Source organism: Pangasianodon hypophthalmus, chromosome 1 (assembly GCF_027358585.1).
Source record: "Pangasianodon hypophthalmus isolate fPanHyp1 chromosome 1, fPanHyp1.pri, whole genome shotgun sequence".
Lineage (NCBI taxonomy): Eukaryota > Metazoa > Chordata > Actinopteri > Siluriformes > Pangasiidae > Pangasianodon > Pangasianodon hypophthalmus.
The window spans coordinates 19,507,502-19,520,583 of record NC_069710.1 but is presented as its reverse complement, the minus strand read 5'-3'; the positions used below and the strand labels follow the sequence as shown (position 1 = coordinate 19,520,583).

Genomic DNA, 13,082 nt, shown 5'->3' with positions numbered 1-13,082 from the left:
GGTCCATAACCCAAACCAATTCAATACTTAGTATTTTAAAAAAAAGACATTAATTTCCTACATGGAAATTGTTTTATATACCCAACTGCTTAATCCATTCATGAGAGCTTATGAATTGTTATTTGTTTTGCCAGATATTTAGTACAGCTCTGTATGTAGATTAAGGGACTTTGATGCCCTTATCACAAAGGAAATTATGGTTGCAAAGTGCACTACCCACAATAAAACCCTCCCCTGTGCTGCAAGTAGATGTCTCATGTGACCTAGATGATACACGCATTTAAGTCATGATAAAGTAAACAAGGCCATATTGACCGCAGTAATTAAATAAGGTCTGTCTCATTTAGTGTTTGCTTTAGTCCTCTGAAATAATGCAATTGGTGCCATCTAGTGGACTACTATTATCGATCCCTAATGCTAGTCAAGATGAAGAATAAATCCTAAAAGTGCAACAACCGACTCTTGCAGCTTTGCTCACAGAAAATATTTCTTTATTTTCAAAAGTCTGAACTATATTAACATTAAAACAAGCAAATATCCATTTATAATTCAAATTAAACAATACATGTTGGACATTGAAGTATCAAATCAATTGTTGCTAAAAACAATTTTTATTTTTTATGCTTGAAAACAGGTTTGACTTAGTTAACATGTAAAAACAAACACATCATCCCTGAAACACAATTACCATTAACTACTATATTAATCCATGCCAACAGATTGTTTAACATCTGGAATTCATGCTATGTAGTTAAGAGAGACAAAACTACTGCGAGCATTTGTTGTTTTACAGTGTGTCATCATATACTATATAGGTTAATATAGGTTAATACCAGCTGTCCTGGGTACACTACAATGTTTCGTAGCAAAGTGTCAGTGGTTTTCTTTAGGGACACTGAACTTGCGCCTCTTTGGAGCAGCAGGCAAAGGATCTTGACTAAGCGGAAACTGAAACTGAGAAACCTACAAAGAGAACAGGGCATATATATTTTAGATGCTACAATTTTGAGCTACAATTAACAATTGTGATCATACTGGCACCAAAATGGTAAGAGTAATAATGAAGACAAAATCATGTAAAGGTTTTAGATTGTGATACTTCTAGACTTTAGCCTTGCTTCTCACTTCTCTGTACCAACACTGCTCTATACATTATGTGTAAGTCTGCAGTCTTCCATAGCAGGGCTGTGTTTACAGTAGTTTTTAAGCTTACCGGTTTCTTTTCTGTGGATGAAGGCACTGTACCATCTTTATTGTCCTATGATCCCAAAATAAACAAACCATTTACATCAATATGGAAGATAAAATTCAGCATTATGAATAAGGTATTATGAAATGTTCTATTATAATTCTAATAATTATTGTTTATACCACAGCACTGTTGAATGCTCGAAACAGATTGGTCAGAAGGTATTATTTCTGTATAACAGCATGGCTCAGACAGTAATTCTGACTGTAACATGAATGATGGGTTAATATTAAAATGCTCGTTCTAATATGTTATTGTTTCTACAGTAACAGCTCATCCACAGGGACTTGTATGGCAGACGTGCCACATAATCTAAGATCAATAATAAACGGATTTTAAAAACGTCACGTTGTTTAACAAAATAAAATGTATAATCATTGATGCTGTGACGTTTTTTGTTAGGCGATAGTTAGTTAACTTTTATGGAAGGAGTCTTGGTTGTAAACGCTTTGTAACAGAGGCTGGTGTGTGAATGGCTGTTTATCGCAACTATAATGTAGATGAGAACAGGAACTGACTTGTCTCTCCTACATTCTGCAGCATCAATTATAACTATAAACTGTTAAAATGCGCGATGTGGCATTCATCAATAAATTAAACATTGTAATCGTTGGCAAATCGCTGTGGTATAAGTAGAATAACACACTCCAGACCATGCTACACATAAATAATGCACTTTACACCCCCCTGGGCTGCATTATTTTCGTATAACAGCACGGTCTGTCGTGCGCTATTCCATACACACATAAAGATATAGAGATCTCTCTCTTATTACTGAGGAGCTGATCACTCGGCCGCTCCTTGTTTTCCTGGTAGCCACATCGAGATCAGCTGTCTTCTTTACAAGACTGTCTGCCTGTATAACATAAACAGACTTGAATCTATCACAGGTTCCAGTAAGAAGCAAAAGTGTATAACAAATTGGAAATATATTAATTGTAGTTTTTTTTTTTTTTTTTTATAAAATGCATCATTCACTTTTACAGTCTACATGAATTATAGTAGATCTGTAAATTAGATTTTTATAGTAGAATTTTTTTAATTTATTTTATTTTTAACAGGTGTCATTCTTATTGCCCAGTTCTTCTTACACAGTCTCACACAACTGCTACAAAGCCAACGGTTTCTAATCGTTTCACTCACTGCAAACTAAAACACAACAGCAAGCAGTCTACTGGAGGTAGAGTTAGTCTTAACAATTCTGAGAACTGCTCTTCCTGTTCTTCCTTGTGCCTGTTGTGGGACTATGACTATGGAGTTGATTATTTCTAGTGTGATTTACCTCTACCAGTCAAAGGTTTAACTACACAAGGCATTGTGATAAAGCAAATTTAAAAAGTGAAATTAATGACTATGTATATATTTATTTCTGAATCAAGGTTTTAATTTTTTTTTACCTAAAACGAGTAGTTTTTTAAATTTAAAAAAAATTTTTTTTTTACTTAAAATGGAAAACCAACAGTTGTCATTTATAACTTAGGAAAAGAAGCCAACAGCTGCTCAAACTGTTTGGGAACTTTAAGAAAAGCTCTGTCATGATGCTGGTTGAGAAGATGCCAAGAGATTGAAAAAGCTTCAGCAGGAATACTGTTAAAAATTCCTGTTAACAGTATAACATAGGTTTGATTTGTTTAACACCTTTGGTCACTGCATAATTCAATTTGTGTTATTTCACAGTGTTACTGTCTGCATTGTTATTATTATTATAAAATAGTAGAAAATAGTAAAAATGATGAAAACCCATCTATAAGATGTTCTGTCCAAATGTTTGACTGGTAGAGTACATTGGCATCAACGGCCTGTTCCTGTGTTTAAATTGGATTATTCTGCCACTGAGAAAAGCACTGGCTTTGAGAATTAACCCAGGCTCATTAATCTATTCTTGATAGATTTACCGTGAACTGTGAATTCTCCAGCATCTCCTCTTTACTTAGATCTGTCAATGTGAAACCAGAAAGTACATAGAAAAGTAAAATTTACATTTTATTATATTTGTTTTGCTTAATTTAATACTAGTGTTAAATTATAAACTGATGATTGTCTCAAACCATTTGAGAAAGCTTACCCGAGTTCTCAATGCCAGTGTCAATAACAACATTTTCTTTGGTTACAAACTCCTATTTACAGAAAAAAAGTACAACGAAAGCAATGCAGACTGTTTCAAGTGAAGTTTAGTTGAATGCAGAATCTAAATCTGAGTACTATTTTTAATTTTTTATTTTTACTATTTTTAAAAAGATGTCCTTACCTGCTGAACCTTTGACAAACAAACCATTTCTTCTTCATTTATTTTCAAAGTCCATCTATCTCGGGCACATATTGGCTCATCATCATCTACCTGCAAACGTACATAGACAAACAATTTCAATTTAATTTTAATCAAAATTATCCAGCCATTTTAATATAACTATATTACCTTGTAACTAGAGAGTTCAGTTGTATAATTTAATAACAAACATTATATTAATTAAATGATAGAATGTACAGAATTGAAGGAAAAAAAAATATGTGTATATATATATATATATATATATACTGAATTAAAATCTCCATTTAACCATGTTTCAAATAGCACCTGTTCCAGTCTCTCTCTCTCAGTGGTGACATCCACTTTTAGGGTGTGGAAAGGCGTAACAACTTCTCCCATGGTCAGATTCACTGGCTCTTTCTGAAAAACCAGCATGCTGTTTTCTCCTTCTTTAAAGCCCGGCGGCTGGTAGTCATGTGGAGTCACTGCCAAGCAAGTAAACAGATACAACACATGAAAAGTGTGGAAAACTCACTCACACTTAGGAAAATTTGTCTCTGAGAAGTCAATGTCACTGAGACCTCATTTTCCCCATTCTGATGTTTGATGTGAGTATGAACTGAAGCTCCTGACCTGTATGTGCATGATTTTACACATTGTGCTGCTTGAATATGCTGCATATTTGCATGAATGAGCAGGTTTACAAGCTGTGACTTACCATCATCATAGTAAGACAGCTTCATGTTGAGGCACACACTATCAGGGAGTGGGCCGAGGTTCTGCATCAGCGTGTACAGTTTACGCACCAACAGAATACTCGCTTTCTTTATGTCACTGCAGTCCATCTTAGTCACATTCTTCTGGTTTTTGCTGAAAATTTTAGACACAACAATTTTAAGTAAGATCATTTCCTCTTTCAAAGATCATGGGCTCTATTTTCGTGATCAACACAAAAATAAGATTCAGGTTTATGATGCTGGCATGTGTGAGTATTTTTGTGGCCATCAGGGCAGATGACACCCTGGTGAAAAGCTGTGTGGTTAGAATGAATACATTACTGAAAGGTTTGGTTAGTCTCTCATCCCCTTTTAAAAAAGTGTGCACCATGGCTCAGCACAGTGACATCTCTCATAATGATACAATTATTTGTATCATTTTGTTATTTTACACAGAATTTTGTTTTCATAGTAAAAATAACAGCCTGGATGACATAACTTACAAGCGCTTTTTTCTGTACTGTGCAAAACTCTGCACATGCAAAGAAATGCTATAAAGCAAAGATGCCTTCAAAAATGCTGAAATAAAAAATTTCTACATAAAATAAATAGTAATAAACAACCCTTTGCTTAAAAAAATAGTAGTCTCAGACACATTTTGTGCAGTCCTGGAGAATCTGCCACAGTTCTTCTGGAAACTCTGTCACACTTGCTTCTTTTTATTTGTATGCAAACCCCACCAGCCTTCATTATGTTTTCTGATAACAGGTCTGGTATGTAATGTAATATGGACTGGCTATGATATATATATATGTGTGTGTGTGTATATGGTGCCCTGTGATGGCCTGGATTCCCATTTAGGGTGAATTTCCACCGTGCACGCAGAGTTCCTGGGCTCTGGATTCACCGCGACCTTGACCAAAATAAAGCAGTCACTGAAGATGAATGAATGAAGCAAACTTGTGTCGGGTAAAGAGTTTATGCTGTGCTTTCCCAAAAGTAGTGTGGAGGAGAAAAAAATTATCTAAATTAACAACCAACAAACTGCTCATAAAATAAAAAATCATGTAGTAGATACTATCTTTACACTAGAAATTCTGTTAGAAATTTGATCAGTCCTCCAGTCAAGTGAAAACATTTTAATAATCCATTTAAACACAGAGTTCATATAAGGCCTTATAGAAATCCATAATGCTGGCACAGTTTTGCTTTTGTTTCACAGAACAGGGAAAATTAAACAGTGGTAATTTTCAGCTTTTTTTGGTAATTTAGATGTCAACTGCTATGCTTAGATAGCTATAGTTTTCGCCTACATCCCGTATATAGAAAAAAATTGGAGATATGTTTTTCATTGGACAGCAACAATATGTTTAATGCATTACGAGGCATCAACTCTCTCGTTCACATAGTTGCCACAACTGAATTGTTTGCTCTTATTTGTTACACGAAAAATTCTGTCTGTCTATGTATATTCAGAAGGAGTGACACAAGTAGTGGACACGTCCACCAAAATGGGTTGTAAAATATGGGGCAGGACACTGAGGTCTGGTTGTGTGTCTGCTAAGAGTGGGTCTCAGGAGCTGCCACTCTGTCAACATCAGCGCAGGCACTTACAGTATCTTTCAGTATCAGGTGCAACTCGCAGGCACTTACAGTATCTTTCAGTATCAGGTGCAACTCGCAGGCACTTACAGTATCTTTCAGTATCAGGTGCAACTCGCAGGCACTTACAGTATCTTTCAGTAAAATGGATGACAGCAGTAATACTTAAGCCCAACCAAATTAGGAATATGCCAGCATTGCACAACTGACCTATGCATGGACCTGCACGAAAATAGAGCCACACCCCCCCATCCATGTGTTAATAACATTGTTAGGACAGTATTGTTCCCTGCAGTCTGACTGACATTCAAAACTAGCACATTTCTAAATGATCACCTTTCAAAATCCAGCCGAGGCCCCTTTTCAGTGTACTGAATTCTGAACTGGTAGCATTCTGTTACTTTCTACAACAAGGAACATGGTTAATAAAAACATGGTAAATATTAGGGAGATGGAAACCATCACCTAGAGCTCAAAGTTACTTTTTTTTTTTTTTTTTTTATTACCAATGGTATACGTCTCACTTTGCCTGACTTGTAGCATCATACTGCCAAATTACTTTCAATAATAAATAAATAAATAGGATTACCTACCTCTGGGTGTTCAGGATCAGAGTACATCTAGGAAAACAAACGCAATGCATCCTAATCATAATTAAACAAAGTAACCCCTAGAACATCACTGTAGTGAAGTGTTACAGTTTTTAAACAATTATCCTGCCAAATGTACTCACGGATAATAAAATCATGCGGAGCTGTTGAAAATAAACACTGTTAAGTGGAATTGCAATCATTTTAAAGTTCAATGTAGTGCACAAAGTTTCCAGAGGAAAGTTTCTAGTCCTTCTTCAGATGAAACTGACTTACGTATCTCTTCTGAAGGGCATCAAAGCATCCTTGCAACCTGTAGGTATGAGTGAGTGTGAGTAAATCAGGAAATAACCACTGGCATTTTCCAACAAAAATGTGTTTCAGTATGACACTATTACTCAAAAAAGATCATTTCCATTGCTAGATGTGACAGCGTTTATTTAGTGAACAACTGCAGTTGTTGGTATGTTTAAATACTGACCACTGTACAATTTGACTAGCACCAGGGCAAGTCCGCTCCTCTCGAAGAATCATCACTTTCTGTTCTGGGGGAGGTGGAGGTGTGAAAACATCAAGTTCACATCTCTTGGTTACGATACACATTAAAAACATCATATCATCAGAGGTGCCAGCATTGCTAATGAAAAAATCATAACAGGCAAAAAAAAAAAAAAAACTATGTGGAGGGGACGTCTCCATGTTAACAAGACAAATGATAAGACATGTATTGATTGAACTGATATTTACTGTAATTACAGCATGCATGAATATTTTAGATTTATAAGCAACCAGATGCATTGATTGATCCACGTTAAAAACATAAATGGAATGGATTACAAAATATGTCAAAGCTGATCCTATACTGATCCAGCATGGCCAATATCGGATCTGCAAATCTCTGTTCTAGTTATTGTTTATGGCAAATTTAAGCAATTCAAATTTTGCAGAAGGATATTTAATAGCCTAATGTTTCAATGTATATCTCTTACCTTCAACGTATTTACTCCCATATGCTTTTTCTGGAAAAAGACCTCGAAGGTAAGTGATGCTGGAGACAGCAATCGCTAGTAATTTCTTAACAACGACCAATGACTGCTGCTCTGTGGCAACGACACGTGGCAGCATCTGCGAAGACCCCTGAAAATAAAAACACATTTTTTGTGGAGTCGAGAGCAAACATTTAGCTCGAGAAAATAAAACCTTTACCTGATGAGTCCGCAAGCGTTGTTCACAGGCCATGACGATCAGAAGGATGACTGTAAATTCTTTGGTCTCGCTGTTTGCGTCATTAAATTCTGATAAAACAAATGTATATATATATAGTTAGTGCACATTTGCTTTTTTCTCTATTTCTTTTAATTTCAAAGAACTGTAAATTAGCCGTAATTATTCTTTTTGTCTGGGAGAGCAAATCTCCAATGCCAGTTACTAGAATACTTAATCCTGTATTTCTTATTGTGAGCATCAACACTATTATGTTTTAGTGTGATGACTACCAATTTAAAATGACTATTTTATACTGGACTAATCTTGACCTCAGGTTGAATGTAAGGTGGCACAGTGGGCAGCATTGCTGCCTCACAGCTCCTGGGTCCCTGGTTTGATCCTGAGCTTTAGTTACTGTCTGTGTGGAGTTCACATTGGTTTACTCGGGATTCTCCAGTTTCCTCCTACTGCCTAAGCATAGGCAGACTGGCTACAGTAAATTGCCCCTAGGTGGGATTAAGTGTTTGAAAGGGTGTGTATGGTGACTGGTGTCCAATCCGGGGTAAACTCTCCTGCCTTACACCCAGTATTATCAGGACTGGCTCACACTCCAACGTGACCCTGACCAGGATAAAGCAGTTACTGAACATGAATGAATAAATGATCTAATGAATGTTATTAAAATCAGCAGTGCAATCATGTCATTTGTATTGTGAGCATAGTCTGGCAGACTCTAAATAAATTATAATTGAGGGATTTTGATTTTTGAGTGCTACAGAAAAACTATTTCGTTTTTCTACTTTATGTACTGTGAACTTATTTTTATTGCTCACTTATTTGAAGTTACTGTTTTACACAATCTGAAAATTGCCTTAGTTTTGTTGAATAAGTACAGAAGTCTCTGTTTCAGTGTGCGGCGCTATTACCGCTGAGTGTCTAAAAGTCGCGCCACAGAATTCTGCGCGCGGATAAATTTACCGTGTTATGACGAAAGGCGGCTACGTTACCCTCAGGCTGTGACGCCAGGTGAGGACCGTTAGCTAGCCATCATTAGCCTTACCTCAGCTTAGTCACAGATAACTGTAGCTAGGTGCCACTGTTTAGCTAAAAGGATATATTTAAAGTCCACAAGGATTCTTTTCACTCGATTATGTCAAATTCACGAGATTATGTTAACGTTACTGTTAGATTGATTGGGATAATTTAGCGTTAGCGAGGTAACGTTAGCAAAACAAGCTCTACAAAAAGGGACACTATTCATTTGCACGAAACACACTTTTTATAAACTTCATAGTACTTCATACCACTAAATTCACTTTACCAGTAAAGATTAACGTTAGGATTACTAGTGTTTTGCTATTTGCAGCACGTTTCCGCGCAGCTCAAAGCGCCTCAGTAATACAGACCAACCGCAGCTCTGTGAAGACTCTTAAATAGTGATTCTTTTCAGTGAGTCGACTCCTATAGTTTAGTACACGAAAATGATTCGAATCTTTGACTCACTGATTCGTTCTCGGTTAGTTCTTTTGCATACTGAGGTTGATTCCTGTCTATTTAAACAGATGCTGTTAGAGTGGAAACTCAATTCATTTAATCCCATTTTCCACAGCTGCCTTATAACACAAACTATATTCCACTCCAAAATTTGTTTTGGAAAACTTAGTGAATTTAAAACATTTATTCTTTAAATGTATTAGTTCCCAGGTCCAGATTAAAGTTTAGGGGTGACCGGGCCTTTAGGATAACTGGCCCTAAGCTTTGAAACAGTTTACCTCTCTTTATTAGAGCTAAGCTACCACTGCCCCCAATCATACACAACTTTATAAGCATATGGACTGCACTCTATCAGAAATAACCCCAAAATATTTAATAACATGAACATATGAATCACTAAAGAGAGCGAGAGAGACACTCTGGAATTTAAACATTTTTTGCTGTTTTAAAAAAATTCTTTTAATTGTGCTTAGTGAATGCAACTGAAAGCAATTAACCACAGTTTATTGCAGCTAGAACTATAGCATATTTAGTACACACAGCCAAAAATTTTAATGGGAAAAAAAACATCCAGTGAGCAGCAGTTTTGAAGTATACTGTGACCTGAACATATTTTATAACAGGATGGGCTTTATTGCAAGAATCTTTCAATTACTTGTACCGAGCCTTTAATGATATTAAAGCTTTTTTAGATCATGTGTTAGCTTGTGCCAATCCATGTCTGTGTTATATTAAATATGTTTAAATATGTTTATTTTTAAATACTTTAAATATGTTTTTCTTCATTATGCAGGTCAGTGGTCAAAATACGCAGTGGTATATTTGTACCATCAAGTGATGTGGTTGCTAAAATGAAGACGAATCTGCTTCCAGTCCCTCTGGAACACAAGAAGCCCACAGATGTGATACCTGACTTAGTTACAGTCCATCTGTGCTGGTACTCCAGGGTTGTAGCATCACACAGCACCAAAGACCTTGAGCACACTGCAAACAAGCAGAACTCAATGCCACTTGTGTCAATGGGGATGTCTCCACCAACAAGGTTAGTTATTTTTATTAGTAATTTGTATGCCTCAAATACAAATATAGTAAAATATTCTTCAAACAGGGAGGAAACTATTAAAGAAAAACTATTTCAGACATTTGACCCCACTGAGAGCTTGACCCTTATTCATCTGATGGTTACAATGATAATTCCATATAAATCCTCTAAACATTCAACCACTCATTGCAGTACTGAGAATCTTGGATGGATGCACGCACGAATGGATGGATATCTTGAATATAGTCAAAAGTATCTAGTATTTCCTATTATAATATTACAATAAATTGTTAGAAGATTACTGATGAGACAGATTTGACTGACATTCCAACAAATGCATAACAAATGTAAAATTGAAAATATTTCCTTCTTTAAGTTTCATATACTGTTTTTTTTTTTTTTTTGCTATCGCAAGTATATGTTTTCACGTGTTGTTTTTGCTATTTTATATCAAGATACAAAAGTGAAGAGAAGGAAAGAGATCAGAGCTTTCTTCAGGCAAGCATGGCAGAGTTTCAAACAAGTTTTTACATGCGGTCAGCAGAGCATAAATGTTTCACCTCTTTAAACCTCTTCTCTACGTTCCTTTTTCATTGTTTCTTTTTATGAGACCCTTCCCCTTTTTTGTTCTGCTTTTGATTCCACTCCAAAATCCCTGAAGGCACATTTGAAGGCAAAGCCTGTCCTGCAACATAACTATAAAGCTACAGTGCATAGAAAAAAAGTATGATTATAGAGTCAGAAATTGAATGCTCTATAATACACTATATGGCCAAAAGTTTGTGGACACCTGACTATCACACCCATATTTGGGCCTTCCTCTGTTGCCACAAGGTTGGAAGCACACAATTGTCTAGAGTGTCTCTGTATGCTGGAGCATTAAGATTTCCCTTCAAGTCCAGCTTCATGGTGACACACAGCCAATCAGGACAGAGAGAGAGAGAGAGAGAGAGAGAGATAGAAAGTGGGAAAGAGTTTGATATTGTACTATAAGTGTAAAAAGATTTCAGGACTGATGGAGTTTTGGCTTTTTTCTTGCAGAACAGGTTTGACCTTTACTTGTTCTCTAATTTAGTGGGAAGCTAGAGAATGATAATTGATAGTCAGACCATTTATCCTTGTTGTGAAGTTTGTGTTGTAACCCAGTTCTGAAGTTGTTGAGCTAGAGAACTCATGACAGTTGGCTAGTGACTAACATTGTGAGTTGCGCATTTCTCCATATTTTTGTATTTCAGAGTTAGTTATATCAGGTGAGAGTGACTGATTAGAGCTCCATACTTGCCTGATCTGTGTATCTCGTGGATTTTAGCCAGTGTAATAATACTATCCATTTCATGCTTGTGGCAAACTTTTTTGATGGGCTGAACAACAAAATATACATAGTAGATATCACTTTGTTTTCTACATTATACTTTAACTGGGTAGCTAATGGCCTATCTGTGTCTAACAGCCCTGGGGATGCTTTGGGGAATGCATCTTAATCTGGCATGATACACTCGAGTTTGAAATAGCTAAACCACGGCACAGGAAGTTTTCCCAGCTAAACCATTTCATAACAATACAAATTCTACAGTGAGGTTAAAACAGCTGATAATCATGTGTCATTCACTAGCTTCCCACCAAATTAGCAAATGGCTTATCTATTCAGAAAAAAAAAAGCTCAAACTCAATCAGAATCCTTTTTTTCCTCTTATTATGGGACTCTTTCACTCTCATTTTTGTTTACATTCTCAATCTCTCTCCTGATTAGCTGTCTGTCACTGTGTAGTCAGACTTATTTCTGCCAAAGTTTGGTTGTGATGATGTACAGTATGCATACAAATATCCTGCAAATTCAGACTCCACACCTCTGACACAGTGGTGACTGTGAATGACTATTCCAGGATTGTCAGACTGACTCACAGCAGCTCAGGAACATCATAATATAGAGGGTGTTTTTTTCCTCCCCTGACTCATTAATCGTGCTGGTGCATTTAGGTCTCAAAGTGTTATCTATCCTTCCCTTAAATCAAATTATTTTTGCCAATATTAGATTAAACTAATCTAAACTAAAAAAAAAAAAATCTGTTTTACCCCTTCTATTCTTCAATAAATAATGGTGCATTCACTTAGGGACCCATGGCCACCAGGGGGCCTCCAAGAATAACACCTGGGGAAAAAGTGGAAACAGGAAAGCTGATAAATTGTCAAATAAAATTAATAAATATTACTTAAAAAGAAACTAGAGCAAATTTGAAATACAGGGTGTGACATTATCTTGAAATATTTCTACTTAGCCTATATAAAAATTACTTGTGAGTCTGACAAGAAGAAAAACCAAGAGACTATGATGAAATTCAAACAAACCAGGCAAGGCAGGAGAAAAACACATTTAGCAAAGAGCGAAGAAAAATAGAGAGCACAAAGTAAATGGACAACATGTGCAGGAGGCAAGCCCAGCAAAAAAAAAAAAACTCCAGCCCAAAGTCTGCTTAAAACCTGCCCATCAAAAGCTGAACTAGCTTAAAATCTGAATCAACACTGTGCATTTTCATTCATTCATTCATCTACATGTCAAGGTCGCAGTAAATCCAGAGCCTATCCTGGCAGGAGAATTCACCTCAGATGGGACACCAGTCTATTGCAGGACACCATTCACATATTCACATTCACACATTTGGTTGTGGTTTTGAACTGAAGTTGGACTTCCCAGAAAATGAAGTGTTTCTAACATGAACAGTGTGTTTTTATGAATGTAGGCCTTCAGTGAGCACACACTATAGCTTCTCCCATACAATGTGGCATAAATTGTAATGGTATAATTTAAAAAAAATTGAAAGGGAAATTAATTTATATGGGTGAAGTTTGATTTTATTTTAATCTAAGTATGTGTAATCTAAGTAAGTTCTTAAGTCACCCCACATGTTCAGTCCCTGACCTTCTACAGCTACTTCAA

At 36.2% G+C, this 13,082-nt stretch overlaps 1 protein-coding gene across 4 annotated transcripts; it reads right to left on the bottom strand.

The window, feature by feature from the left end:
• Positions 1-509: 509 nt before the first annotated feature.
• On the bottom strand, positions 510-10,086 carry hormad1 (HORMA domain containing 1). Of its 4 annotated transcripts, none has more exons than XM_034308843.2 (16): positions 9,934-10,086; positions 7,612-7,700; positions 7,395-7,542; positions 6,887-6,950; positions 6,682-6,718; positions 6,549-6,569; positions 6,409-6,435; positions 6,152-6,219; positions 4,216-4,367; positions 3,825-3,982; positions 3,498-3,587; positions 3,315-3,366; positions 3,145-3,185; positions 2,025-2,105; positions 1,214-1,258; positions 510-963 (listed from the first exon to the last, which is right to left on the bottom strand). In XM_034308843.2, exons 2-16 carry the CDS (start codon positions 7,642-7,644, stop codon positions 874-876), a joined length of 1,107 nt encoding a protein of 368 aa, XP_034164734.2. In that variant the 5' UTR covers positions 7,645-7,700; positions 9,934-10,086; the 3' UTR covers positions 510-873. The 4 variants fall into 4 exon arrangements, with proteins under 4 accessions (XP_034164734.2, XP_026782255.1, XP_026782254.1 ...); XM_026926454.3 differs by lacking the exon at positions 9,934-10,086 and adding an exon at positions 8,958-9,073; XM_026926453.3 differs by lacking the exon at positions 9,934-10,086 and adding an exon at positions 8,933-9,057.
• Between the last annotated feature and the right edge of the window lie 2,996 nt (positions 10,087-13,082).

What these genes read in the sequence shown, in the direction of transcription:
- hormad1 (XM_034308843.2), bottom strand. Translation starts at nt 7,644, where the DNA reads ATGGCCTGTGAACAACGCTTGCGGACTCATCAG. An exon ending in AACGCTTGCGGACTCATCAG is followed by an intron (nt 7,543 to 7,611) that starts GTAAAGGTTTTA and finishes TTTTATTTTCAG; the next exon opens with GGGTCTTCGCAGATGCTGCC. An exon ending in TGGGAGTAAATACGTTGAAG is followed by an intron (nt 6,951 to 7,394) that starts GTAAGAGATATA and finishes CACCTCCCCCAG; the next exon opens with AACAGAAAGTGATGATTCTT.